Source organism: Schistocerca serialis, chromosome 6, assembly GCF_023864345.2.
Source record: "Schistocerca serialis cubense isolate TAMUIC-IGC-003099 chromosome 6, iqSchSeri2.2, whole genome shotgun sequence".
NCBI classification, from domain to species: Eukaryota; Metazoa; Arthropoda; class Insecta; order Orthoptera; family Acrididae; genus Schistocerca; species Schistocerca serialis.
The window spans coordinates 602,557,188-602,582,401 of record NC_064643.1 but is presented as its reverse complement, the minus strand read 5'-3'; the positions used below and the strand labels follow the sequence as shown (position 1 = coordinate 602,582,401).

General features: G+C 41.3%; 1 protein-coding gene across 1 annotated transcript in view; it reads left to right on the top strand.

Annotated features, from left to right (window-relative positions):
* Positions 1–25,214, top strand: part of LOC126485078 (cartilage oligomeric matrix protein) — a 397,283-nt gene that overhangs the window by 264,064 nt on the left and 108,005 nt on the right. Inside the window, exons 4-7 of the mRNA XM_050108681.1 lie at positions 11,577–11,730; positions 13,381–13,413; positions 18,942–19,009; positions 23,082–23,139. Coding sequence (XP_049964638.1) covers positions 11,577–11,730; positions 13,381–13,413; positions 18,942–19,009; positions 23,082–23,139 — 313 coding nt within the window. The remainder of the gene's footprint in view (positions 1–11,576; positions 11,731–13,380; positions 13,414–18,941; positions 19,010–23,081; positions 23,140–25,214) is intronic.

Genomic DNA, 25,214 nt, shown 5'->3' with positions numbered 1-25,214 from the left:
TACACCAATATGGGTAACTCGCTGAAATAGGTAAGGATAACAATGAAAATGGTATAAGCCATCGAAAGTGTGAAATTCAGTATGGTTTGTTTACAGAAGAAACTCATCCCAGCCTATGTCAACATGAATATTTCAGCAGAACCAATGCTGGTACCTCACATCAGACAATATGGAGCAAAATTATGGCTCCAACGAGAAATGAAGAGTAAACTATCTTATAAGGAACAGCTAAATTAAGATATGCATGTGGCTTACCTAAAATTAAGTAACAAGACTACTCAATTAATTTTTGACACCAAGTCACATTTCATAAATATCTATGTGCTTAACATCAGCACACAGACCAGATCTACACACAAAAGTAACATCAAATGCCTTATGGAAAAACAACACCCCATTGCCAAAACTAACAACATAATTTCTCCTTTCAGTTTTCATAAAAAGCCATCAATATGACAGATTTTGAAATAGATTTGCCAGTCTTATCTTCCCGACCCCCCACTGTATCATCTATCTTCGAAAACCCTAGCCTGCTTCAGTGCCAGTATCATCATGCCCCACCTTCCTTATCCCTCCACATACTCCATACCCTTTCCCAGGGCAGTTTTAACCGCCTTCCCACTCCAGTCATTAATTCATCCTGTCAACTACAACATATTCTAGCTCTCCCACTGCAAGTGGAGACTCCAACCCACACTTTCACTGTATAGTTGCAATCATAGCAGAATTAACCTATGATCTAAACTGTAGCCCCCAACAGCTTAGAAGATTCACTGACAGCATTTCTAGAGGATGGTTATAATTAAAGTGCAACTAGTCACAGATGTCCAGTGTGGGCTGTAATTGTCGTGTGCCAGCGAAACTTGGTAGATATTATAATGCATTAATGCGGAACCGACGTACTCTGGAAAAAGATTAGTTACAATTTTGGCCATCAGATGAAAATGTGGCGCTGTACAATATCTCGTTGACGTCTCCATTGCTCCTGTTGAACAAATTATATAAATGGCAGTCAATAATAACATCAACAGTATGCCTTTCTCACTTATTTGACATTTTCTTGGCACGTCCCATTTCTAATCCATTACATGCGGAAACATTTCTGTACATCTTTCTAGCATTCAGAGCAGCAGATTTCCAACTGGTGGCCAAAATTGGAACTATTTTTGTTTTCAGGCTAAATCGGTTCTACATTAAAGCATTAGAATATCTATAAAGTTTCGTTGCCATACGATAATTACAGCCCACACTGGACTTCTATGAGTAACTTCACTTTATAAATACGCAGTGGAGTGTGCTGATTGTTTTATAGGACATAAATTTCAAGTTTTCATTTACTGATTAACACATCGTCATATGACACTTCATTGTAAGAGGAGTTACACCATCGTCGATCACAACACAGTTTAAAAGCAACCTGCATTTCATCACATTTGGTAATTGTCAAAGGCAGCTATTTCGGCTTGGAAGTCACTAGAACAGTTTAGAAGTTAGTACTCGATTTCCTTTAAAGCCACTCTTCGACACGCCACTCCAAAAACATACATACAAACATATATCAGTAGGCTTCACATACATTAAACCTTTCCCAGTGCCTAAGTACCGCTAGAGCACTAAATCTCAAAACAGTTAAGTGGGGAAATCTTGCATCAATAGCTGTCACATATATTTCACCATCTGCCAAGCGATTTCGGCATTAACTGCGCAATAAATATTTAAAAGCAAGCAAGTGGTGGCAACCTTCATAAATTAAACATCCAATCAGACATGAGATTCCTTGACGTCACTTAAAGGACACAGCTACAACATGTGTAATCAGTAAAAGCTAAACTTTTACACAAGGGGCAAAAGAAATCTTAGTATTCAAAACAAAGGCCTTACTTATACGAGGGTAGTCCCAAAAGTAAGGTCTCCGATTTTTTATAAGTACAGAACTCTGTGTGGCAGTTGGTCACACTGTTGTGAAGAGTGCTTCGCGTGCTGTGTGTAAACAGCAGCACACGCCGCGCTGAGGCGCTCACTCTTGGCTTGGCAGCCGTTAAGAATGGAGTTCCCATTGGATGTTACCGCCAAGTGAGAGTTGTGCGCAGTTATCCGGTTTCTGAACGCAAAGGGCACTGTGCCGATTGAAATCCATCGCCAATTGACGGAAGTGTATGGTGAGTTGTGCATGGATGTCAAAAATGTTCGTAAGTGGCGTAGAGAATTTCCAGCTGGTCGGACCGAAATTCACGACGAGCAAAGGAGCGGGAGACCATCAATTTCTGAGGAGATAGAGTTGAAGGTTGAGCAATGGATGCGTGAAGATCGGCGGATCTCCCTGGATGATCTCTGCACATTGGTTCCTGAGGCTTCCCGAAGCAGCGCTCAGAGAATTTGAAAGGAAACATTGAACACACATGCTGACTGAGGACCACATGCGGGAAAGAGTTGATGCTTCCCGCGCATTTCTTCACCGCTCTGCAGCCGAACAGGACAACATTCTGGACTCAATTGTCACGGTGACGGCCGGCCGGGGTGGCCGAGCGGTTCTAGGCGCTACAGTCTGGAACCGCGCGATCACTACGGTCGCAGGTTCGAATCCTGCCTCGGGCTTGGATGTGTGTGATGTCTTTAGGTTAGTTAGGTTTAAGTAGTTCTAAGTTCTAGGCGACTGATGACCTTAGAAGTTAAGTCCCATAGTGCTCAGTGCTATTTGAACCATTTGTCACGGTGACGAAACCTTGGCATACGACTTTACACCTGGACCAAGCAACAATCACGCCAGTGGCGGCATCCTTCTTCGCCAAAGCCGGGGAGCTGGTGGCGAGCTAGTATGACATGGGCACACACAAACTGCCACAGCGTCTACAAAGATGCATTGACAGAAATGGTGATTATGTCGAAAAATAGCTAAATGTTCAAGCTGTAAACCGATGTAAACCATTGTAGAAATAAACAGGTCTATGTACTTATAAAAAAATAGGAGACCTTACTTTTGGGATTACCTTCGCACCAAAGACAATTGGACTGACGTTTGTAGTACCGCAAAGTACGACTTCATGCTAGGAGGTAAGACTAAGGCGACAGAATGCATGACATAAAATATGACAAAAGACACAACTGAAAGGACAACATCTTAACAAACCACAATGATAACTTAAAACAACATCATTCATATTGCAAGATCTCCTCGCTTAAACTGATACTGTTATTACTGAGCTTAGCCGCGAGTCCGTAGAGGGTGGTATATGTGACGTACAGTATAACTGGTCAGCATTTCCACCCGGAATTTGCGAGTGTAAGTCGGACCTTCCTTGATCCGCCTAGGTGGGTCGTGTCGTCGGATTTCCTCCTACCTGTGCGCGGTGCAGCTCTCGTAAATGTCTTCCCGTGCAGATTCTTCATTGGCGCATTGGATGTCTCTGTCGATGGAAGCTAATTAGCTGAAATTGCTGTCGATCAACTTTTGGGTATCTATTTACTCTAAATTAACATTCAGAATGCCGTAATATCACTTTTATTCCTATTAAATCAATAATGAAACACTCATGTCACAAACTACTCGTAACAGAGAGCACGGCTACCGTCGAACAAGACAGGGAGAGCTCTTAACGCCGACTGCTGACTTTGGCGCGCAGTCCGTATCTGTTACTAGTTTCGTCACAGTTCGTGGATTTCCGATCAAGTTAGTACTTACTAAGATATGCATTTGTTAATGAACGGGTGTGAATTTTAACGAGGAAAAATTATGATAAATAGTTTTAAACATCCAGAAGCTCCTCCTAGTATTCAAGTTGTCATAAATGACTTTAATTATTAAATATAAATAAACAAAATCGGTGACTTTGGCGCCAAGATGGCGGTACTTCCCGTCACGTATATTTCCCAGGCTGACGCTTGTTGCTACGGTCCAGCGCCGAGCCCCACCCCACTACGCGTGACATATGGTCGCTTCGTCGCCTAGCCAGCCAGTGTGGGAAATGCTCTCCGAACCATCGCCGGCTACGCACTACAGCACTTCCTAACTATCGTGAATACATCAATAAGAGACAATAATTTATTAAAACTGGTAAAAATGTCTTCCTCACGAAAGAGGCACCTTACAATATGCCACTGAACCTCCCTGTCTCTCAAAGAACTAATCAGTATCAAGGACTTCTAAACAACGTCACTCACACGCTGATGAACCAGACTTTATGTAAATATCACATTGCTATAGCAGCATGTAGCAGTAAGCAAGAAAACAGACGGAAGGTGAACCATGAAAAACAGACAATTTCACTCCAGCGATTACTGGTTTGGTCGCCATCTATCCTCTTGCTAACACAGCTGAGCACCATGCTAACATGGTCAAGACATTTTCGCATCCTTGTCGGAGCGTGAAAGGCGCAGTGCCGGCCGTGTGGCCGAGCGGTTCTAGGCGCTTCAGTCTGGAACCGCGCGACCGCTACGGTCGCAGGTTCGAATCCTGCCCCGGGCTTGGATATGTGTGATGTCCTTAGTAGTTCTAAGTTCTAGCGGACTGATGACCTCAGATGTTCAGTCCCATAGTGCTCAGAGCCATTTTTGAAAGGCGTAGTATCAACCCGGGTGCCGTCCTGAGTACACAGAAGCGAGAAGTCGCGGCAGCCTGCAATCGTTGCCTGTAGCTTCACTGCATCAATCCGGTCGTCGTATCCCGTACACGGCAGCGAAAAGTAGCAGGCAAACAGCCTGCAGTCCAGTCTTTGCCTGTAGCTCGGCACTGCCTTCGACGATCAGTGCTCTCTGCTTGTCGACGCTCTCTAGCCGACAGTGTGTTCACTTCCTCATCCTCAGGCAGATTCAGCGAGACTGCACACCGGCCGACGTCGCAGTGCGGATATAGATATCCTCCTTAGCCACAGATAACAACAGCCACGCCGCAATCACGGCATGCCTCTCTGACATAAACAGGCAGAGAATTTGCTGGAATGGCTCACTTCTGAAGGTAGCAGGACTACAGGGAGCGAAAGGTGGTCTGCAACGTGTGCTGAAACCAGATTACAGTTGTAGGAGACAAAGGACAGGAAAGGGAAGCAGTAGTTGAGAATGGAGTGGCACAGACTTGCAGCCTATCCGCGATGTTATTCAGTCTGTCGGAAGAAAGCCAGTAAAAAATATAAACATTGTGTCAAAGTACAGGGAGAGCAAATGAAAATTTCACGGCTCGCTGGTGACCTTGTGATTCTGCCAAAGATGCCAAAGGACTATAAAGAGTATTTGAACAGAATGGATAGTGTCTCGAAAACTGTTAAGATGAACATCAACAAAAGTAAAACAAGGGTAGACCGTAGTCGAATTAAATCAGGTGATCTTGAGGGAATTAAGATACAAAACGAGACACTAGAAGTAGACGATGAGTTCCGCTACGTGAGCAGCAAAATAACCGATGATGGCCAAAGTAGAACGAATATAAGATTCAGACTGGCAACAGCAAGAAAAGCATTCTGAATAAGAGAAATCTGTTAACATCCGAATAAATTAAAGTGTTAGGAAGTCTTTTCCGAAGGTATATGAATGGTTCAGGTGTGGTTTGTTTGATGCAGAGTAAATTTTACAGGTTCGACTTCATCTTTCAACATTTATCGTCATCAGCCATTTGACATCTGTTGCTGCATGAAGATCTCTCTTAGACTTTTCCACACCTAACGGTCCGTGACTATGTACAACCATTTCGTCTCCTGTGTGGCTTATAATGTCATCTGCTTATCTTCTGTTACGTCTGCGTCTTGATATTTTCTTCCATCTTGGAACTCACAATCAGTAGAGAACTTCCTTCGTACCTGTGTGGCCCATTAACATGGTTATATATTCCTCTCGGCTCCACTTCAATTTCATCGTGGTCATAACCTCGTCTACCATTCCAGTCTGTTAGCTCACCCATTTGCTTGTTTTTCCCTTTCCCTCCCACGAATTCCCAGCATGTACCTGTACATCACTCCCTGCGCGACACCCTGGAGGCAATGGGTGGGAGGGCCAGCGACCCCCCCCTCCCCCCCCCCCCCCCCGCACTCCCCACCCCCCACAGCACCATCTGCGAGACATTGGTTTATGGACAGTAACATTCTTGAAATGGACTGGCCTGCCCAGAGTCCTGACCTGAACCAGTGGAACACTTGCAAGGTGAGTCAGAACATCGACTTCACTCAAGACCTTGGTATCCAACATCACTACCTTTTCTGGTTGCGGTTCTTGAGGAATATTGAACTGGCTTTTCTCCAAGCACACTGCAGGCCGTCAAAAAAAGAGAAGTGGGGACACACCTCATTATGGTGTTCGCATATTTTTGATGAGGTAGTGTATGGTTATGTTTCACAAGCTACTACATGCTCGCAAATAGAAGAGTGATCCAGAAAGTGTAGAATAAATTACTGTATTTCACTTCTGTGATAACAAACCTGTTAGGTCCTCAGACTAACGTCTTTGGTCAGCAACTACGATTTTCAGATCTGTTATAAACATGTTCTAATGTAATGGAGCCATATTGACATCATCAAATGATAAACACAAAATCAGCGCCAGCATCGTCAAAGATATGTATAGTATGTACTAGAGTCATCGTATTAATAGTGCTACTGTTCAGGACATGTTTTGAAAACAGATCTGAAGATGGTCATTGCTGACCAAAACCGGTAGTTTGAGGATCTAACAAGTTTTTGATCATAGACGTGAAATTTAGAAATGTATAGTTATGCTGTGGGTACCTATTCGAGTCAGTATGTAACGTATTCAGGTAGGTACAGTGGTGTATTCGCAGACGTTAATTTGATTTGTAATCTAGTTTCCAAGTATTTTACTACTCCTCCGCCTTTTCTTTCTTTTTTTATCGAATCATCCGATGATGATTTATTATAAGACAAAACTGGTAGTGACACCATTTGAGTGACCCGAGGCTGAATTGTAAAATAATTGCATTTGTTGCCCATTATGATAATATTTTACCGTGATATGAGATCAGATGCTATGTGCTCTGTATGTTCTTGTGCATTATCTTAATCGGCAGAGCTACCGGACATTTGATAAGGTACCGATTGCATTGTGCACTGAGGTGACAAAATTCATGGAATACCCCCTAAAATCGTGTCGGTCCTCCTTCTGGCCGCTGTACTGCAGCAACTTGACTCAACAAGTTGTTGGAAGTCACCTGCAGAAATACTGAGCCACACTGACTCTATACCATTTCATAATTGAGAAAGTGTTGCCGGTGCAGCATTTTGTGCAATGAAGAGACCTTGTAACACTTGTATCGATTATAAGTAGGTTTATACTATGCAACTGTGTATCTGCAATATCTGGAATTATGGAGTGTGTGCTCTGTTTTAGTTAAAGTCATTGATTTCTGACAGGAAATTTAGAGTTTTGTAATGTATATATATACAAAATTATTTGTTAAAATAATAAATTTTTATAATATGTATATGTTTATGAGAAAGACAATGTTTATTGGAAGCTGGTTCGTGCTTAGGGCATTTGTATCTGTATTTGTAATATATATAAAAGATGTAGGGAAGTCCCTCCGCAACGGAAGTGGCATGGCGCGATGTAGAAGGTGGTTTTGGCGGCGGTCGAACTGGACGGCTTCTTGGTGTGAACAGCACGCAGTATGTGGCTAGCAGTAGCACGGCACACTTCGACGGTGCTAAGAGAGACAACTGGAAGCCGCTTTGCAAAGGATTTTGTCCGGGATGTGGATCTGGCCATTATTTGGTATTGTCGAGAAGTAGGAATGATTCTAATATGTTGAAAATCCGACGCCAAGAAGAGATTTTATAGAGCATTCAAACATCAAGAGCCATGAGTACAATTAGCCGCCACGTCGCCTGCCACCAAAACTTCGCCACTGCTTTACTAACTTCATACATACATCTATGTATATGTGCGTGGACCAGTTAATTTGTGTGTGCGTGGTTTTAATAATAATCCAAATACTATAAATCTGTGTCTGGAACCATATCTTCTATCCTGATCACGAACCTATGCAGGGTCCTCTCCTAAGTGCTACTAAAACCGAGTATCCTGTTTTAAATGAACAGTTCTTGTATTCAAGTGTTTCAAAGAGATTTTTTTTAAATGTAAAAGGGGTAGTAAAAGTTGAAGGTAAAACCACAAAAGTGAAGTTAAATAGGATTTTTCTAAAGTACTCTTAGTTTATTACAAAGTAGAGTTTTGCAGGAATACAGTGCCAGATTGTGTAAATGTTATTGTCTAAAATACCTGCTTCATAGGTGGTAAATAAGATAAATAAATTAAGCTCATTTTAAAGATAGTAGTATTTTGATTTCTATCATGAATGGTTCCTTTTCCGAAGTTAACTGAGCTCAGTGTTGGATTTTTTGTCTTGCAAAGTAAATTGTGGACTAATCTAAGCGAAGTGAAGGAGTAGCTTTGTTTGAATTAGTCTTTTTTACTGAAATAATCATAGACTTTTACTAGTGACAGTATACTAGTTTGTGGGTCCCCATCATATTCTCCACATATTAGAAAGATAATTGGACTATTACTGATGCTAAGGAAAACTGATATATGAAGAGGAGTATAAGCAGTGTATTTATGACATTATTTACCGGTATCTTTATTCGTGTTTTTCTCACGTCAGTTAAGATAGAAGCTCCTCATGTCCAAATTTAGTTCTACTCTTCATGCAGTAACATTTCAGTATTGGTTTAAGTAATGATTTTGAGCGTAGCTGTTATTAGTACGAGCTTGGTGCGAATTTGCATTCCATAATTACTGGTGTGTGCGTTATTGATAACTGCTGCTACACACAGCTCAAAGTGCCCTGAGTCAGTTTGCATCCTTTGCACTATTCAAAGGGAAATATCAACGGAAGTAACTTAAATAGCCAATGTTCAATTTTCTTAAACGTATATTTCCAAATTAATGTGCCTAATTTGGCTGGCGACCGTTCGTTTTTTCATTCACATATGATTTTTACCACTTTCATTAACTTCCAAGGTTAAAGTCCGTTTAGTTTTTCTGTTAATTTCAATATACTCAAAATTATAGTGCAATACCTTTGTCCATTAGATACAGGCTCAGTCAAAATTCGAAATCCTCTCAGAGGGTAACATTAGCTTGTTTCACGGTACGTTTATTCATCATACGTGTCAAGTTAGTGTCATATGTGGCTTTTCCCATGACAGGACTTAATAAGGTTCGGTTGTTAGGGAAGAGTGACTTATAAAACAGGCAAGCGTTATAATCTCTCGATTATGTCCCATAAAGGCTCGATGGGTGGCCAAATCATTCGCTGGAACTGTCAGAGCATTCTTCAAACCAACTGTGGCCTGTGACATGGGTCATTATCATTCACAAAAAATTCAATCGTTATTTGGGAATATGAACCCCATGAATGGGGAATGCAGTCAATGACCCAGTCCATTGCATGTAAACACAGCCAACACCATTATGGAGCTTACTTTTAAGTCGTCTAGGGTCTAACCGATATGGTCACGTGCCCAGGAGAGGAAATACAGGCGATGTACTGTTAGCAAAGCAACTCGCGTTGGTCGTCTGCTGCCAAAGCCCATTAATGCAAAATTTCGCCGCATTCTCTTTCTGCGGTTATTTCACACAGTGTGTGAGTTAATAACTAGCATCAAAACCGATATACGGTTTAGTGAACACAGGGTTTGCGTAGCTAGATTGAATACTGTAATCCCCAAATCCTCGAAAAAAGCGAAAAATATACCTATTCAAAAAAGCAGATAAAAATTCACTTGACGCCTTCCTGAGAGACAGTCTCCACTCATTCCAAATCAATAATACGAGTGTAGACCAGATGTGGCTTAAATTCAAAGAAATAGTAACGACGGCAATTGAGAGGTTTATACCAAATAAACTAACAAACGACGGAGCTGATCCTCCTTGGTACACAAAACGGGTTAGAACACTGTTGCAGAAGCAACGAAACAAACTTGCCAAATTTAAACAGACGCAATATCCCCAAGATTGGCAATCCTTTATAGAAGCTCGAAACTTAGCGCGGAGTTAAATGCGAGACGCCTATAACAGTTTCCACATCGAAACTTTGCCTCAAAACCTGGCAGAAAATCCAAAGAGATTCTGGTCATATGTGAAGTACATTAGCGGCAAGAAATAATCAGTGCCCTCTCTGCGCCATAACAATCGAGATACTATCGAAGACAGTGCTGCCAAAGCAGATTTACTAAACACAGCCTTCCGAAATGCCTTCAAAAAAGAAGACGAAGTAAATATTCCAGAATTCGAATAGAGAGCAGCTGCCAACATGGGTAACGTAGAAGTAAATATCCTCGGAGTAGTGAAGCAACTTAAATCGCTTAATAAAAGCAAGTCTTCTGGTCCAGAATGTATACCAATTAGGTTCCTTTTGGAGTATGCTGACACATTAGCTCCATATTTAACAATCATATACAACCGCTCGCTCGATGAAAGATCTGTACCCAAAGACTGGAAAGTTGCACAGGTCATACCAATATTCAAGAAAGGTAGTAGGAGAAATCCACTAAATTACAGGCCCATATCGTTAACGTCGATATGCAGCAGGATTTTAGAACATATATTGTGTTCGAACATTATGAATTACCTCGAAGGAAACGGTCTATTGACACACAGTCAACATGGGTTTAGAAAACATGTAACAGACCTATTAAGCAGACTGCCTACACTACGCTTGTCCGTCCTCTTTTAGAATACTGCTGCGTGGTGTGGACACAGTCAACATGGGTTTAGAAAACATGTAACAGACCTATTAAGCAGACTGCCTACACTACGCTTGTCCGTCCTCTTTTAGAATACTGCTGCGTGGTGTGGGATCCTTACCAGGTAGGACTGACGGAGTACATCGAAAAAGTTCAAAGAAAGGTAGCACGTTTTGTACTATCGCGAAAAAGTGGAAAGAGTGTCACAGAAATGTGACAGGATTTGGGCTGGAAATCATTAAAAGAAAGGCGTTTTTCCGTTGCGACGGGATCTTCTCACGAAATTCCAATCATCAACTTTCTCCTCCGAATGCGAAAATATTTTGTTGACACCGACCTACATAGGGCGGAACGCTCACCGCTATAAAATAAGGGAAATCAGAGCTCGTACGGAAAGATATAGGTGTTTATTCTTTCCGCACGCTATACGAGATTGGAATAATAGAGAATTGTGAACTGGTTCAATGAACCCTCTGCCAGGCACTTAAATGCGATTTGCGGAGTATCAATGTAGATGTAGGTGTTGCTTGTCTGTTAACGTTGACTAGTCTACGCAAACGCTGCGGCTCTCGGTCGTTAAGTGAAGGTTGTCAGCTACTGCGTTGTTCGTGGTGAAAGCTAATGCCTGAAATTTGCTATTCTCTGCCCACTCTTGACACTGTGGATCTTGAAATAATGAAATTCGTACAGATTTCTGACATGGACTGTACATAAATCACCTTAGCACAAATGAGAGCTCCTCCAGTGCACTACCATTTTACGTCTCGCTTATGCAACACTACCGCCACCTGTATGTGAGCATATCACCTAAGTGTATGTACACCAAACGCGAATAATAAAGACAAACAGCCAGCTGCCCTGCTACAGTTTGTGACTGACTGGTGTGTGCAGTTCCGGGAGCGGCGCTACGTGCTGGAGGTGGACGACAGCATGGGCCTGCGCTCGGCGCTCAACCGCAACAACTGCCCCGAGCAGCAGGCCTCCAACATCATGCAGGCCATCCAGCCGGTGCCCAACGACATCACGCCCAACATCATACGACGCAGTGAGTATACGGCGCCAAGTCTTTCCCACTGCTGACTGTCGCTAAGGCCGGTATTACACTATCAAATTTCCACCGCTTCCACCGCTTCTCTTTCGCATGTGCACACAGTGCAATTGTGGTACATGCAACTGCTGCGGTTAATAACAAGTTGTTGTTGTCAGCCATCTTGAACTTTGACGAAAAATATGATGACAGTGTAATACCCCTTCTAGCGATACGTCAAAGATCTTTGTCAAATATATTTGACGGAATATTTGATCACATCTTTGATAAAATCTTTGACAAAGAAATGTGATAGTGTAATACCGACCTAAGCAACAACCACACAGCTGAAAAAGTGTAATACCGACCTAAGCAACAACCACACAGCTGAAAAGCCCCCCCCCCCCCCCCAACGATGACGATCAAACAATTTGTCAAACAAATTTCGTTTGTTTGTCTAATTATTTGGCATTGTGTTGCTTTGTTTGATGTGTTTGTCAAACAAGAACTATGACGTGCTTGAGAGAAATTTTGATCGAAGGCTGATTTGAAAAACAAGTTCTACCATTTACGCTTGCAGTTGTCAACAACAGTCAGTTGCTTGCTTCTTGACGACAGATTGTACCAATGTTGTCAATTCGCCATGCATTTTGAGCTAAAAGACTCTTACTGCAGTTTATCTCTTTCTGTCGAGAGTTTCTACAATTTTTTAAACTTAGAACAAAAGATTAAATGCACGTGAACCAAAGTTCAAAGGCCATTACCAAAATGGTAGAGATCTGCATCTTTCTCATCCAAATATTAAACAGGAAGACATAATGAAAAAATCAATATTCTTGGCACGACATATATGCCAAAGTGCAGAAAAATAATATTGTCTTTTAATACTTTATTTATTGCTTTACGAGTTTCCACAATAATGTAATTAAGTGCATGATATGCAATGCAGGATAAAATTTTACATCATCGAACTCTGTTCCAGTTGGCAGACATCTCAAAGTTATGGATAATCGTTGAGAAACTGTAACAGATTTTCACATAGCTGTATTCTTTTAGATTGTGTGGACGAATTACCTCTAACAAGTTATTAAAGGTTTGCTTGCCTGTTCCGAGAAAGTTGATGTAATCATCAGGTTTTGACTGCAGTGTTTTTTTTTTTTTTTTTAAGCCGAGTTTCGTGAGTATATTTATCTCTCAGTTTCAACCATCCCAAGGACCATCATTTTGTTTCTTTTTCCCTCTTTATACAAAGTGCTATAGTCAACCAAAAACATGATTGATCTGCATTGGTAGCCATTCCCACCAGTGCCAAAATACAGACGTGTGCAGAACATGAGGACAAAAGTAATTTTCTTATGACGTGTCACTGCCAAGTAACATAGCTCAATGAAATTTGGACCATAAATGGTAATACTCCGACAGTATAGTACAAAAGGTAACTGAAAGAAATAAGCAATGAGACAAACCGGAAAGAAGTTTTATTCAGAGACAATAATTATAGTGGAGTTACTGTGATTCTCACTATATCACTATATCAGTTTATAGCTATCAAGAATGTGAACTGGTCCCAAACAAATAACTTTCTACTGTGGAAATGTATCCTAATTTATGCAGCAAAATTAACTAAGTATATATGACATTTGAATTATTTCTTTTTCTCTTTTTCAGGTGACATTCCAATATCGCACTGTGATGACAGAGGTAAGCATTTTTACAATTTGTTTTACATAATCGTTAAGTGATGAAAATGAAATGCCCACTCACTTTTCAAATCTGCCGTTTTGGCGGAATTGGTCATTAATTAGTTAGTTAGTTAGTTAGTTAGATGTTTTATAGGCCACTTTATAATGTATGATAATGATGTGTAATAAGTCAGTTTACACATCAATAAATTTGAATTTAAATGTGGCTCAATGCTGACCACTTTCAGAACAGTTAACATAAAAAAAAATTTAGTTTACTAACAGAGATAAGTACAAGTTCCTTTATAAAAGTGAAATAGAAAAATTTGCCTAAAAGGAACTTTTATAGCTCACTTTCAAATTTTGCTTTGTTATCCGTCAGTCATTGTACACCATTAGTTAAATCATAAAAGATTGTTATCAACATAATTAATCCCTTTCTGAGCTAAAGCCAGTTTGAATGAAGGTTGATTGCATTTTTTCTTCTTCTATTTTAATAGTACATATAATTATTCCTTGTAAATCCTAACCGATTGTATACAACATATGTTATCAAAAAATGTAAATACTGTAACACGGTGGTTAAAATAACTGACTCTAAAGAAAGCTCTTCTCATGACGAACTTGGACGAGCACTGGAATAATTTTCTTACTGCATGTTTTTGTACTTTGGAAACAGAACATAGTCCTATGGCGTTTTTGGGTGAACATACACAAAATACGCTAATTTGCGTATTTGTTTCTAGCCAAATGTTGCAATGACACAGTGTACGAAAGTAGCTGAAAATATTTGTGTAAAAGGCAGCAGAATGCGTTATTTATGCAGAGATTCAAACGTCATTAGAGAACAGTCCTTTAGAGAAAGACAAACAAAAGTAAAAACTCGTTGGCACTTCAGTGTTTCTATTTTCTTCTTCAGTGACTTGTAATTATTGATGTTTATTTTCTGACATTTAATCGAGTCCCTATTAGTATATACCTAAATCCACAACTTCTGTATATAATCTTGCCTTATCTGATGTAGTTTCGTCCACAGTTGCAGGTGCGCAGCTTCCTTTAATGTGTGAGGTAAATTAAGATTTCAATAACAAAGAAAAACTTAACAAAATCGTTATTATCAACATACCATATCATTACTCAGTTTGAAGTGATATAGCCCATACTCTGCAGCACAACTGAGACAGCACTTTTGCAATGGTGGTGTGTAACATCATTGTTATGGCATCAACAACACTGTATGTCTCAATTACAACACGTCTTTTAATCCAAATTATGTTCTACATAATTTCAAATTATGACGAAGGCTAATCTTGCGGAAGATTCATCAAAATAGCTACTGTGGACCATCATAGGTTGCCAGTTCTAGAAAGGCTAAAGACACAAAAACAAAATTCACTACAAAAATAAAATGGAACAGAAAGCAGATACGAATATCAAATAGTTATGTGTGCTTACGAAAGTATGAATTTGTCAAGGCAAAGTATTTTGAAAGTTCTCCATTCTCTTTATTAATGTGATGATTAATTAATAATAGCTGAGTACCTGGGACTACCCCAGGCATTTATTCCTCTATTAGTCCATCTCCCCATTCTCCCTGCCTGTGTTCATTTCTTACTCCCACCTCTCTCTTTCTGTCTGTCCCTGCTACCACCTCTATCAGTCTATCCATTCTCTGCCCTTTCTCTGTCAATATCGTCCTCTCCCTCTCAGTACCCACCTTCTCCTCACCCTCTCCCTACTCAACCATACCCATCTGCATAGGCCCCTGGAACACATTCTGATGCTACCCACACAACATACCTGTTATGCAGGACAGCTTAGATTTCAGGGGTTACCAACCTTTCCATCCCAAGCCCTATTAGAGCTAGGTGGTTCTTACACCAACAGTACATCTTCCCAGACAGTAAGTAGTATGTGTACCAAATTTTGTAGAAATCAATCTAGTGAGTTAGGAGGAGATGTGGAGCACACAGATATAAACATACACCCACTTTAATATATGTATATTATTCATTACAACTCCATCTTATAAATGAAACTAGTCCATGTATCGAGATATTTTGACCTCTTACTTCGACCAAGATTCCTTATGATTTTAAACAAAGTGTAACAAAATAAATAAAACAGCACTTTCGTAGAAGGCTTGGTGAGATTAGTTCAAGGAAGCTATCCCCTTCAAGCCCTGTTATGTCATTACAAGTAACTGCTGCTTCTGACCTTCAATAAATGTGTGTAATGCTTAACATAATTTCTAAAAAGGAAAGCAAAAGCAGAGACTGAGAGCTGATAGAGCAAACTGAAGTAAAACGGTAAGTATGAAAAGAGACAGACGATTTCAATCAATTTAATGTTATAGCCAGAACTGTCTGTTATGCTATACTAGAACCAGTTTTTATTACGTGACAATCTAGGTCATGATGAACAAAAAAATCCTTTATCTGGAACAATAGATTAGGTGCAGAGCGAGTGTTTGCATTTCAACAGAATTATTTCTCAATCTCTCTTGCAGTCGCCAGGCTATTAAGGTCCTCTTCACACGACGTGTTTCACTCTTCATCGAGAAATGAGCACTTGCCTTGCATGAACAGCATCAGATGCACAGGTTTCGCTTCATTGTGCGTTTTCTCTGAACTTCTGTTAAACCTCCCTGAGGAGACTGTAAAATCTCTCTCTCTCTCTCTCTCTCTCTCTCTCTCTCTCTCACACACACACACACACACACACACACACACACACACACACACACACACTCCACAAAATGATAAAATGATAAAAGAAAAAGCTTTATCGTTTAGTACATTTTCGCTGTTCATGCAGTACAACTTGCACCAGAAATAACATTTTAATTTATCACATCTTTACTACCAACTCTATTTTCAACACATTTTACGGACAGTATTCACATATACCACTGAATGTATCTGCAAAATTATATCGTTGTACGACGCATAGTTCAGCAGATGTGACGTCATAGTCATTTAGATGCGTGAAAAACTAGCGTAAATTGCCCAGACTCTATTCGTCCAGTATTTCATAATGAGAACACCTAACAAGCTCCAACGAACTTCAAGCACAATTTCAACCTTTTTCAAACTTTTTCGCTCTTTCATTTTTAACGTCAAATGTTTAACACATTAAGCCCTTTGTAAAGTACTAAGACGTTGGTGTTGTTTTACAAATGGGAGTTCGATTCTTTAAAGAATCGGGGGTTTACTGGTGACTATTAAATGACTGCAGCTAGGTCATTTTTGGCCTGCATATTGATCAACTGCCCCCCCCCCCCCCCCTTTGGTACTTCCATGTTGCTCGCTTGGACTCCGTGACACTGCCGAAGTAAAAACACTGAATTTGGGAAGCTGTTTTCACACAGATACTTATGAAGTTTAATGGGACATTGCTCTACGCAATTTATCAGCTGAGGCAATAATTTTGATAACATAATACCTGAGTACCAACGGATGACAAACACAAGTCGCACAAAGTAGGACAACAACACAGCAGATTTGTGTTGGAAACCCTTGTGTTCACCAGTATTCTGGGTCAGTAAACTGACTGGAAGGCCTTAGTCTACGTATTTCACAATTTACTAATGAAATTCCGTTAAACTCTCCAGGATTCAGTCTGCACTAAAATCAACAATACGTTTTCATGCTCTAATGTCCTACATTTGAGAAATCACTTCAGGTGCTTCGGAAGTTCTGGTTACTAGTGTCTCAGATTGTTCATTGATGTTTCATATTCTGAAGATTTTTTCTCCTCACATGCCTACAGAACCTAAAGCTAAATAAAGAAAGTAGCGACAATCTTTTGCGTCTGGATGGCCGACAGTTGAGTACGGCCATCGGTCAGTTGGACGTCTCGTCGTACGTGGTAACCACTTTGGACCTAACTAGCATGTGACAGAAGCGGGAGAATTGATCTAATTAGCTGTTATCTTAGTGTATAAGGGTGTGTGAAACATACAGACTCATGTTATATTAATTTAAGAGCCTAAAAAAGCGTATCAATTTTTCTGTGGACGTCTGCTCTGCTAGCCTATGTGAAGTAAACAAACATTTATCTTATTGTGGAGTACTTAACAAGGAACATTATTTAACAAAGACAGCACATGTTTCTGGGTAGCGGAGTTGATAGAATACTCGATTTCAAATTCCAGGGCCACAAGATCAATTCTCACTGAGTGATTTTTTTCTCCCGATTTTACTGTCATGTTGAGTTTTCTTTATTCATAATAGATTTGCGTAAGAGTTATAAATTACACATCATATTACATTTTAGTACCTATTTCAATTCTTAGCTTCATTTTACATCTGAGCAATTTGAGATGTAATGTAACGAAGATGTTAAAAAATTACATTCATGCCTCATGTGGCTCATATTCTGAAGTTTCTCAGAAACCATTTAACAATTTTCGACCACATTGTTCTTCTCACATGAGTCGTTGAACACAATAATTTAACGTGTTCCAACTGTCTCCAATGAGCCTGTTGTAAAACTGTATGTTTTTGACAAAGAGAAAAAAGTAAACATTGCCTGGAAGCTAAGAGAAAAGTAAAAGACCAGAACATGGCGTTAAAATGGAAGACTGTTCTGTTTCCGCCTTTTAAATCAAATTAATTCAGCAACAATTAATTCCTTCCGTATCAGCTGCATTCTGTAAACACAATTTTCTGGTTGTTCAAGTTAATGTCGCCGACGAACAGAAAAATTGCAAATTGGAAAGCTGTTGAAGATAAACATGATGATCCTGTGCTGTTCATGAACGTTATTACGCTGTTTGAAAACCGAGATAAGAGGTACCTGGAAAACATCAGTAGTTCTACCAACAATTACAGCTATTAAAAGAAAACAGTAGTAGTACTTGAAACAACCACAGCAGTTAGCAATCAAAATTATCTTCTGAATGAAAAAGCTTCCACTGCGTTTTATTGTGCAGGTTTTCAAGATATGGCCTGGATAACATTTTCATTATGGTTCGAGCAAATAACCCGGTTCCAAAAGAACATGTATGAGAAATGCGATAATGCTATTTTAAGAGGCAGTCACCAAGAGGTCAATTTACTTCATATATTTTTGTTTAGTTATGTAAATGCAAAAAGAGACAATATGCAATATATTGGTATGTAGTGAAACACATGAGGTAAGACCTTGTAAATTAAGTCATGCCCTAATCGATCGACACTTCAGAGATTATGGGATGCTGTTTGAAACTTGTTCTAATCTACTCCCTATCATACTCCTTAAGTTTATTGTTGAGCTTCTTGTGTTTCCCGCTCTCAGTTCACACAGATCGAATGATGCATTATCTGTACTGCATCTCAAGCAACCCAACATACGCATTGTTCAAATTTTAACATATCCCTATCGTATTTTTTCTCTGAGAAAAACAAGATGCGAGAAATTAGATCCCATACGTAATATTTCAAATCAGTTTAGATGATACGTAACGTTGTTATATAAGTTTAAATGTAGTATCTCAATATTTGAATAGTTATTTATCGGTATTGCAATTCCTTATTCAGTCACATGTTTCTTTCACTTTTTCAGCAATTGTTGAAACACTTACCGAACTCGCAACGCTAATTAAGAAGCTTAGAGACGAAATCGAGCGGCAGGTAAGTGTAAAAATTTTGCAATTAGTAGCGCAATAACTTTTTCAATGCAGTGAGTAATCTTGTACTAGTGGAAACGTAAAACGTTAAATTATTTAAAAGCATTATATATGATATGAATATGCTGCTTTAAGGCAGCTTTGCTTGTATGTATTGTATTGTATGTTAACCGAGGGCCTAGAGGCTCTGCGGCTCCGTCCCCGCGCAGCCGCAGTGGTCCACAACCCCACGACGACTACCGCAGTCCACTTCACCCCTCTGCCGCCCCACACCGAACCCAGGGTTATTGTGCGGTTCGGCCCCCGGTGGACACCCTCCCCCCCCCCCCCCCCCCCCCCCCGCCCGGGAACGTCTCACAGCAGACGAGTGTAACCCCCATGTTTTTTGTAACTGAGGTGGAATCAGGGGAACCAGCCCGCATTCGCCGAGGCAGATGGAAAACCGCCTAAAAACCATCCACAGACTGGCCGGTTCACCGGACCTCGACACAAATTCGCCGGTGGATTCGTGCCGGGGACCAGGCGCTCCTTCCCGCCCGGAAAGCCGTGCATTAGACCGCACGGCCAACCGGGAGGGCTTCAGCTTTGCTTAGTTATTGCTTTATTGACAGAAGTTCCTGTGCTCTGAGTAACGTGTTCCGAAATTCCCGAAAACACGGATAGGGAGTGGCTTCGCTCGTGATTTATGATTATATAGGGAGCTCATTGGAGTATTCAGCGCTGACAGAATGGTACAGGAGGCCCAAACTGGGAAAGGTGTAGGCTGGGTTACTCTTTGTCCAGAACGTCCTCTTCAAGGGCGACAATTGGAATTGGGAAAGGAAGTCCGGCTTCTGTTTTCGACGCCTAACACCACGTAGAACTGTAGAATAACTGTTGGTTTCCAGAGAGCCTGATCTTTGCCCCACCTTCACACTGAGTAGCACTTCTCTCATTTGTTTAACTAGGCACCGTCTGACGTGCAGCGAGGGCCACCGCGCTTCTATGGCGCTCAGTGGTGTACAACCGCCACCGGTGGCGCAGAAGTGACACAGGCCTACCACTGGTGTAACATTGCTTCCAAACGCGACTTTCACAGGACGCCACTCGGTGGTGCCGATGGCCGGCCAAGTAGCGGGTAAAGCCGCACGTTAACTGTCGGCCCGTGACGTTTTGGGACTGCTGCTCATTCTCATTTGGTAGTAGGGTAGTTAGCCAGAGATGGAAGTCTATACAGAAGATTTCGTCTTTGAAGCTGAAAACATTCATCGATTTGCAACATGGAGTGTGAGAAATATTCAGATAACTAGCAGAAAATTAAAGCAGACGTTCTTCAGAAAAGACGACGATTGGCGAGCATCACTTACATTTCGTTCCGCTTGTATTGGGTCTGTTGGTATGTCCACATTACACACAGTTACTCAGAATGTATTCCAATCTGTGTCTGTGTCGATACCGAACAAGACCGTGCTAAACAGAGCAAGTTTTTATAATGTCTTCAGCAAATTCTCGAGATACATTCGAAGGTTGAGCACACACTTTGAACTCTTTAGTAAGAATTCCAAAAACACATTTGACATATCTTCTAGCCCTAAAGAGACTGTATCTGAAAAGTTTTCGAAAAGAAATTACAGACTGCCATGCGCTCAACGTTCGGCTCGTCAGCCAGCACTCGTGGCAACGACACTCACCTGAAGAACACTTCACGTATTTCTTATCAACAGAGGGGATTGTGTGCACAGATCCAGGAAGTGCCAACTATGGAGGCGACATCTTTCATATCGCATCTGCAACCCTCTAAATCAATTGTCGCCATTCATGTGACTATGTTGTCGGCGTGACTGGTATAAAATCGAGATCGTTTTTGTTCGTTATCACACGACGCTCGGTCTTCTTTGAACTATCACACCCGCGAACGCACTTTCTTCAGATTCATGACACCACCACTAAATGCCTCAGCCAACTGGCGAAGAATTTCAATGGGTGTCACACCACGATAGTAAAGAAAACGAGTGATTACATCGTGTTCTTGTGATGAAGACGTCACAGTTTCAAACACCAAAATCAGTACTCACTGTCGCCGCAACTGATGCAAGTTTAGTGTGCTACAACAGCGCTGTCATCATACACGAAGAGTGCTCTCGTGTTTTAAGGCAAACCGCGCGTTTCGTGCCTCCTGACAAAAAATCGGAGATCTCAGTACACGCACCTCGTACTACAGCCTATCTTGTTTCTTTCCTGTGTGTGTGTGTGACTGTATCAGCAGTCTGTGAATTATGTAGTGAGTCTTTATCAGTAAACACTTCCGGGCTAAGTTGCCGTGGTCGATCTGCAGAACGTCTTCTCCCTGACGTTCCGTTCTCAACTACGGAGAATATCTTCCGAGGTGAGTCGACGACTGGCTGCTAGGAGCTGGGGCCGCCGCTTGTATAGAGATCGTAGGGGGCGCCACCACACGTCACGTGGCGTCGATGTGCAGCTATCTCTGGCTATCGTCTGTTCTCTCGATTGCAGGCAATCGATTGTCACGTGATTGATGCAACGTCGACCGCCGTATCTTATCTAATTTTAATCCTTCTTCTTTACGATTAAAATTGTATTGATGTTTGTGGATTTCAATTGCCTCTCTATACATACGTGTATAATAGTGCGACGTCCTCGCTAGCACGCTTGTTTCACCAAATTTTATTTCGTGATCTCCATCCTTAAAAACATGTTCCGCTACTGCCGATTTGTCGATATGTCCCAAGCGACAGTTTCTTTTGTGCTCCATCAACCGTGTATTGATGCTTCTTTTTGTAGTTCCTATGTAAACCCTGCCACAACTACACGGAATTTTATATACCCCTGAGATGGCTGGGGGGTGACGAGCATCTTTTGTTGATCTTAGGCATTCACTAATTTTTTTAGTAGGTCTAAAAATGGTCTCTACCTGAAACTTGGCTAGTACTTTTCCAATTCGATCCGTGATATTATGGATGAACGGAAGAAATACTTTTCCAGCTGATGGTTGTTGCTGTCTCCTATTTTTAGGCATTTTTCTATTTGGGTGAAGTGCTCGGTTAATCTCGTTTTTCGTATAACCATTTTTCGCAAAGGCCATTCGTAAATGATTTAGTTCTTCTTGTAAGTAGCCTGGTTCACAAATATTATTGGCCCTATCCACTAGTGTTTTTATGACTCCCCTCTTTTGCCTAGGGTGGTGGTTTGAGTTCTTATGGAGGTAGCGATCAGTATGTGTACCTTTGTAGTTGTGGCAGGGTTTACATAGGAACTACAAAAAGAAGCATCAATACACGGTTGACGGAGCACAAAAGAAACTGTCGCTTGGGACATATCGACAAATCGGCAGTAGCGGAACATGTTTTTAAGGATGGAGATCACGAAATAAAATTTGGTGAAACAAGCGTGCTAGCGAGGACGTCGCACTATTATACACGTATGTATAGAGAGGCAATTGAAATCCACAAACATCAATACAATTTTAATCGTAAAGAAGAAGGATTAAAATTGGATAAGATATGGCGGTCGACGTTGCATCAATCACGTGACAATCGATTGCCTGCAATCGAGAGAACAGACGATAGCCAGAGATAGCTGCACATCGACGCCACGTGACGTGTGGTGGCGCCCCCTACGATCTCTATATAAGCGGCGGCCCCAGCTCCTAGCAGCCAGTCGTCGACTCACCTCGGAAGATGTTCTCCGTAGTTGAGAACGAAACGTCAGGGAGAAGAAGTTCTACAGATCGACCACGGCAACTTGCCCGGAAGTGTTTCCTGATAAAGACGCCGGCCGTGAAAGCCTACATGGAATGATATGTAGTGAGTCGTTCCATGTCCAAGCAGCTTTGGCTCACTTGTCCCCACGGAGCACACACAAAAGAGCTAGATACAATAACGAAGCAAAATACGTGAGAACACAATTTACTAAATTCTCTGAGAGGAAGTAAACATGCTGCTACCACATTCTAAAACTGTTTCATACTTACACCAGGTGACCGTGAAAATGCGAGGAGTTGATCAAGGCGTGAACTGACAGGTGAGTATGTTATCATAGTCCATGGCAATAAAGTGATGAGGCAATGTGTGTTGCAGCGGACGGAAATCCAGTACCTGCGGAGCTTGTTGGAGCACTGCGACATCTGCCAACGCTGTAAGTACCTCTCTGCACTGCCCTCATTGGTTGTCACAACCCTGTAAGGCTCTCTTCATATCTTGTATTCATCCCCACAACATGACTACTGTCGTTCCCATTTGTGATACAGCATTTGCGTTTATCGGCACCCCAACTGAACAGCACACATGGATTATTCTTTTGTTTATGCGTGACAGGTTAAAATGATGTGGCGGTGTCCGATTCACATCTGGATCTCTGCCTTTCGTGGGCAGCATTATACCAGGCGGTTTTTTAGGTTAGAGGGTCTCGGAAAAACAACAAGGGCTTCAGTCACAAAGGGATCAGGCTGAACACAGGAAGAACGAAGATACAGTTGTAAATTGTCGTAGCTGTGTTGGGGGAAGTACCAGAGCTGCAAGCGCTAATAGAAAGCACTGATGCTCAAATCATTACAGGCACTGAAAGCTGGCTAAAGCCGGATATAAGCTCAGCCGAAATTTTTGCGAAGAACCTAACGGTGTTCCGAAATGATAGGCTAAACACGGTTGGCGGTAGCGTGTCTGTTGCTGTTAGAAGTAGTTTAACTTGTCGCGAAATTGAAGCAGATACTTCCTGTGAGTTAGCATGGGCAGAGGTCATTTTTGGCAACCGGAATAAAATAATAATTGGATCCTTTTACCGATCTCCTAGTTCAGATGATACAGTTGCTGAAAGGTTCAAAGAAAACTTGAGTTTGATTTCAAACACGTACCCGACTCACACGATGATAGTTTGTGGTGACTTTAATTTACCCTCGATACGTTGGCGATAATACATGTTTAATTCCGGAGGTACGCATAAAATATCATCCGAAATTGTGCTAAACCCATTCTCTGAAAATTATTTCGAGCAGTTAGCTCATGGGCCCACGCGAATAGTAAACGGTTGTGAAAAAACACGTGACCTCTTAGCAACAAATAATCCTGAGTTAATAACCAGCATCGAAACCGATTCATGGATTAGTGAGCACAGGTTTGTCGTAGCGAGACTGAATATTGTAATCCCCAACTCCTCGAAAAATAAGCGAAAAATATACCTATTCAAAAAAGCAGATAAAAATTCACTTGGCGCCTTTCTGAGAGACAAACTCTACTCATTCCAAATTAATAATATAAGTGTTGACCAGATGTGGCTTAAATTCAAAGAAATAGTATCAGCAGCGATTGAGAGATTTATACCAAATAAATTAACAAACGACGGAGCTGAGCCTCCTTGGTACACAAAACGGGTCAGGACACTGTTGCAGACACGACGAAACAAACATGCCAAATTAAAACAGACGCAAAATCCCCAAGATTGGTGATCTTTTACAGAAGCCCAAAATTTAGCGCGGACTTCAATGCGAGATGCCTATAACAGTTGCCACAACGAAACATTGTCTCGAAACCTTGCAGAAAATCCAAAGAGATTCTGGTCATATGTGAAGTACGTTAGCGGCAAGAAACAATCAGTGCCTCCTCTGCGCGATAGCAATGGAGATACTATCGAAGACAGTGCTTCCAAAGCAAAGTTACTAAACACAGTTTTCCGAAATGCCTTCACAAAAGAAGACGAAATAAATACTCCAGAATTCGAATCGAGAACAGCTGCCAACATGAGTAACGTAGAAGTAAATATCCTCGGAGTAGTGAAGCAACTTAAATCACTTAATAAATGCAAGTCTTCTGGTCCAGACTGTATACCAGTTAGGTTCCTTTCGGAGTATGCTGATGCTCCATACTTAACAATCATATACAACCGTTCGCTCGACGAGGCACTTAAATTTGATTTGCAGAGTATCCATTTAGATGTAGATGACATTCGAGCAGGCTTCATGGACCATTTAAGACCTTCAGTCTATCTCGGGCTTCTTTCCTTTGTGTTCAAAACTCTGGAAAGGCCCTCCCACCATGTAGCAAAACTGGCCCCTCTGAGAGAAAGGATGTGGAGGGAAGGGAGTTTTTGCTTGTCCACGGACTCAGGGTTAATGTTGAGAAAGAAATCTTTTAGTCTGAACAGTCACTGTCTGCAGTAAATCAAAGCCACGATCCCTCTGATAATGTTTCCACAGATGGGGATGAAACGTTGGGATC